The 5,126-nt window shown below is 49.4% G+C and overlaps 1 protein-coding gene across 1 annotated transcript in view; it reads right to left on the bottom strand.

Annotated features, from left to right (window-relative positions):
• Positions 1–3,042: 3,042 nt before the first annotated feature.
• C8H16orf54 (chromosome 8 C16orf54 homolog) overlaps positions 3,043–5,126 on the bottom strand; it is a 3,037-nt gene continuing 953 nt past the window's right edge. The window contains exon 2 of the mRNA XM_026781579.1: positions 3,043–4,822. Coding sequence (XP_026637380.1) covers positions 4,092–4,769 — 678 coding nt within the window. The 5' untranslated portion in view covers positions 4,770–4,822 and the 3' untranslated portion in view covers positions 3,043–4,091. The remainder of the gene's footprint in view (positions 4,823–5,126) is intronic.

The following is a 5,126-nucleotide window of genomic DNA, read 5'->3' as shown; positions in this document are numbered from 1 at the left end:
TTCTAGAACAGTTACATAGCTTTTCATAGCTGCAATGGGTTCTAGAACAGTTACATGGTCGTTCTTAGCTACAATGGATTCTAGAACAGTTACATGGTCATTCTTAGCTGCAATGGAGTCTAGAACAGTTACATAGCTGTTTTTAGCTACAATGGATTCTAGAACAGTGACAAAGCTGTTCTTAGCTGCAATGGATTCTAGAACAGTTACATAGCCATTCTTAGCTGCAATGGATTCTAGCGCAGTTACATAGCCGTTCTTAGCTGCAAAGGATTCTCAGAAGTGGAGCCTTTCTTTTGGGCGGCCATGAAGCCCATTACAAACACTGCTGTTGTTCCTGCAAAATAATGGGAGGATAGATTTAGAGGGGCTCTATCTGCTGCAGCTGGCGGCAGGAACTCTGGGATCATTCTGGCAAGAGGCAGCTGAAGTTGAAATCTGTGCAGAGACAGGGAGGGGCTACTCAAGATGAACTCTAAGAAAGCAGTCAGGAGAGGGGGTAGAGGGAGGAGCATGCACCATAGGGTCACAGAGGGAAGAGAAGGTCTCCAGCTGAGATCAACACATCTAATGCCAGGCTGAAGAGACGGCTCAGTGAATGAGCTGGCAGGAAGAGTGTGAGCTCAGCATGCCAAGAACCAAAGGTTAGACAAGAGTGATGATGATGCTCAGAGATTAAGAGCACTGGGCGCTCTTCCAGAGGACCCAGGTTCAATTCCCAGCACCTACATGGTGGATCACTGTCCTAGGGGATTTGATGCCCTCTTCTGGCCTCCTTGGGCACTGCACACAGGTAGTACACAGTCGTGCATGCAGGTAGAACGCCCATACACATAAAATAAAACTTAAAAAAATACAGTGGAGAGGGCCAGTGAGATGGATCAGTGGCTAGAGGAACCTGCTGACAGTCCTGAGACACTGGAGTTCAATTCCAAGGACTTACAAGGTAGAAAGAGATAACCATCTCCTGCAGGCTGTACTGTGACCTTCACATGTGGGGTGTGTGTGTGTGTGTGTGTGTGTGTGTGTGTGTGTGTGTGTAGTCTAGGAAAATAGTTTACATTAACTTCTGGCCTCCACAAGTCACATGCGTGCCTGTAACTCCAACATTTGGGGGAGTGAGGCAGGAGGATTGGTAGTTAAGGGCCAGCCTGGGCTAAGTAGTAGGACTTTGTCTTAAAAAACAGATAAGGGCTAGAGAGATAGCCCAGCAGGTAGGAGCACTCTCTGTTCTTGCAGAGAAGTCACGTTTAGTTCTCAGTACCCACACGGTGGCTCACACCATCTGTAGGCACACATGTGGTGTGAATTCATAAATACAGGCAAAGCTCTCATACACAACATAAAATAGATAAATCTAAAAAAGAAATTAATTTAAAAAAATACCAAACTGGTATTCCTCCCCTGGAACCTCTCCCACTCTTGGGACTTCCTTCTCACTTTTTTTTTAGTAAATCTACATTCAGTATGATGAAGATAAAGAAAACTCTAACGACTCCTCTATCCTCTTCAAAGGGAAATTCTTTCAATTCATAGTTTGTTTTTCTCATTTGAGAAGAAATTTTATTATGCTGCTCAAACTAGACCTAACCCCTCTGGCGAGCCTGGCGACTAGCCTGGCTAGCTGGAGCTGTGGACCCTGGAGCATGCCTGGTCTCAGGTCTGCTGGATTTAATCCATCGATCAGTTAGTCTCTGTCACATGCTTTCCTGCAGAGATGTGGGCAAGAGTCTCTTCCCCTCAGACAGCATGCAGAATCCAGACCAAATAAACAAACTACCCACCCGAGTCCAGCGTGAACCTATAGATTATTAGGGTTACTCACTGAAGCATAAATGACTCAAAAAACATCTGCAGTCAATGAAAGACCCACCTCAGCCTGGGCATAACCCAGGAGCGCAGCACCATGGACTGGCAGCTCCAGGAAGGGGTCCCCTCTTCCCACCATTGCTCATTACTGTTCTTGAGCTTCCAGGAGGGAAAGTCTCCACGAAGAGGAAAGAGCTGTATGACACTATTGCCTTAGGCCTGCATCTGGGCAGCTGCACATCCTGCTAAAAATGCTTGCAGAGCAAAATCACTCATAGAGTGGGAGCCAGACGGTAGAGAGACAGAAAGGGCCAGGTTACTAATATCTCTGTCCACCCATCCTTCCATCCTTCATTTATAGAACCTTCCCCGCCAGTTTCACAACTGAACACTCCCAATAAAACACCTGTCCAGCTCTGAACTCCCTTATTGTTCAGTTAGAGTATGAGACAAAACAAACAAACAAACAAACAAAAAAAAAACCCCACAGAAACCACTTTTCTGAAGTCTCCAAGTGGATGGTTCCAGGGTCCGGCAGGGTTAGGTCAGGATCCAAGAAGAGGAGCCCTGCCTGGGTTTGCCTTCTACGCTATGATGCCTCTCCTGGGTTCCTGCGATGTAGATGGACAGGCTCTAAACCCTGTCCCTTCTGTCTCCCTGGTGAACTGTTCTCTCCTCATACTAGAACCCAAAGCTCAGGCCTGTTTGCTGATGGCGAATGAGAAACAACTGTTCCCCAGCTCATGACTCAGAGTCAGAGCCAGAGCCCCTCCCTTCTGTCCTCCCCACCCCCTCTTGTCCTTCCTTTCCTTTGAGACTAAGTAGCCCAGGTTGGCCTTGAACTTGGGACCCTCCAGTCTCTGCCTCCAATGTGCTGGGATTTCAGGCACATGACACCTCTTTTCTTTTAACTAGGAGCAGAATCTGAGGTCAATGTCTCCAGTAAGCAACACTGCCTCCTTAGGACTTCATTGTATACACTGTATTTATTTTCATATTCTTGGTTTCGTTTGAGTCATGTCTCAATGCAGCATTAGCTAGCCAGGAAATCATAGACAACCCCCTGCCTCAGCTTCCTGTGTGATGGGATTAAAGGTGTGCACTAGCATGCCCGGTTTATTTTCATACTATCTTTTACTTGTGGCGAATAATAATAATTTTCCATTAATAGAGGCCATACCAAAAAAAAAGATTCCTTTTAAAACAAATTTATTAAGCAAATAGTGAGCCAATTTAAGTAAAAATCTGCATAAAGTAAATAATAAGACAAGAGGTGGCAAACCTGATATGGCAAAATCTTCATATTCTCTACTGAAGTTTGGGAGCTTAGCCTTCGAAGGACGAGCAACTCTCCCCACTATTGTCTCCTCTCCTAAAAGGGGGGTCAGCCATGGAGGCCACAGATAACTGGGACTCCGTTTCCGTGGGATGGGTCATTATAACTAAGTCTGTCTTGTAGCAAGCCTGCCTTGTGGATCCCTTCAGCACGCTGGAGGGAAAGATGGCGGAGGCTGTGTTTGGGGAGTTTCTCTTCTCTGGGACAATCTTCACTTCCATATTGGAACAAACTCAGTCCAGGCTTTCCTTAACAGGGAAGAATAAAACTCCGTGTTCTAGGATATATGCAGCCTAAGCCGACGGACAGAGGAACCTGCTGATCCTTTTTGAGTCTGTGTCCTGACTCTAGTCAAGAGATGGCCGCTTCAGCTTGGCTCAGCAAATTCCATGTTGCCATTGAGTGGACAAAGCCAAGGCTTGTATAGTCACAGACTCCTTCTGGATCTGGCCTCTCTTTTTTGCTGGAGGGCCTTGCAGTAGTCAGTGAGGATGGCTGGGCACTCTCAGGGTCTGTGTCTCAGGAGAGCAAGATCCCTGCCACCTCCCGCCCACATGATGGACACATAACCACCAGCATGGCACTGTTGGTCCGGGTCCCATATGGGCCCTCTTCAGTCCAATACGGTGTCTTAGGTAAATTTGTACCCTGACACGCCATCTTGAAACCTTCTGGCCCACAGTCAACTAGCCTTGCCGCCAATTCTCAGAGTCACAACCTGGGCAGTTTAACCAAAGCTGAACTTTAATGCAAGCCATGGCCTACAGGCTGTCTACACTCTAGCCTGCCCACCAGGCAGATGTCAAAGATAGAAATTTCCATACAAAGGCCCTAGGCTTTAGGCAGGGCCTAGAGAAACGTCTGGAGTGAGGTCCAGGCCTGAGTCTGGAGCTGACCCCTTTCAGCCCCTCTGAAGTGGAAGGCTAGTCTTACAGGCTCTGAGGCTTCAGAAGCCCACACTGGTCCGGCCTTCCCGCTTCCAGAATGCAGAGATCTCTTCCAGGGTGACCCGAGGCTGGAGACCCCAGTCAGGTTCCAGGCTCCCTTGCCTCGTCCTCCATGCCTTAGGGCTCCCAATCTGCATTCCAGCCTCTAGCCTTGTCTCAGGCTCAACCCAACTCACTAGGCCTGCGGCATGGAGCCTCTCAGCTTGGGTCTGAGGCCTCCAGAAGGTGCTTTGGACTGGGACTTCCGGTGGGGTCTGGGGAGCTAAGGAGCTGGGAGCAGACTGTGGGATTGAAGGGGCTGGTGGGGCAGTTGCTCTGCCCTCCAAGGTTCCCCCAGGAGTCAGGGGATCTGGAGCCCTGTCCATCAGCAGGGGAATGGAGGAGCCATACCAGTCTTCAGAGCGCTCCCGGGCGCTGCTTGTGGGCTCAATCCACAGCTCTCCTCCTGGGCGCCACACAAGGGTGGGTGCACGTCGACTGGGGTCTGGGTGCGGGCGACGGAACAGGCGTTCAGCCAGTACTGCCGTGGTTATGATGAAGAAGGCTACAAGAGAGGCCAGGCCCAGCATGATGGGAACGCAAGGACCACAGGGCAGTACTGCCCACATGGCCACCTCCTCTGTAGGCTCTGGGAGCCCCTCCGTGTGCCCTGAGGGCTGCCCAGGAGTTGTAGGCATCTGGGAGACTCGGTGGTGCAAAGGGACAACGGGTAAAGCAGGGAATGTCTCTGCTAAGAGAAGGAACAGGAATCAGTGAGAGTTGGGGTCCTGGATTTCAACACAGTTCTAACAACCTGACTACCTCACAGCACGGCAGTGGGTGGACCACATCTTGACTGGGACTCCAAATCATTGGCCTTCAGAACGTCAGGGACAGACTCGTGTGTGTGTGTGTGTGTGTGTGTGTGTGTGTGTGTGTGTGTGTGTGTGTGTGTGTGACGTAGGGCCCAGTCATGATAAGCTTCATAGAGACCTGAGTCTCAGTAGTTTACACTGAGGCAATACCTGATTCCAATAAAGACCACAAACTGAGAC

This window comes from Microtus ochrogaster, chromosome 8, assembly GCF_000317375.1.
Source record: "Microtus ochrogaster isolate Prairie Vole_2 chromosome 8, MicOch1.0, whole genome shotgun sequence".
NCBI lineage: Eukaryota > Metazoa > Chordata > Mammalia > Rodentia > Cricetidae > Microtus > Microtus ochrogaster.
Note: the sequence above shows the minus strand (reverse complement) of the source record. Positions and strands in the feature narration are given on the sequence as shown.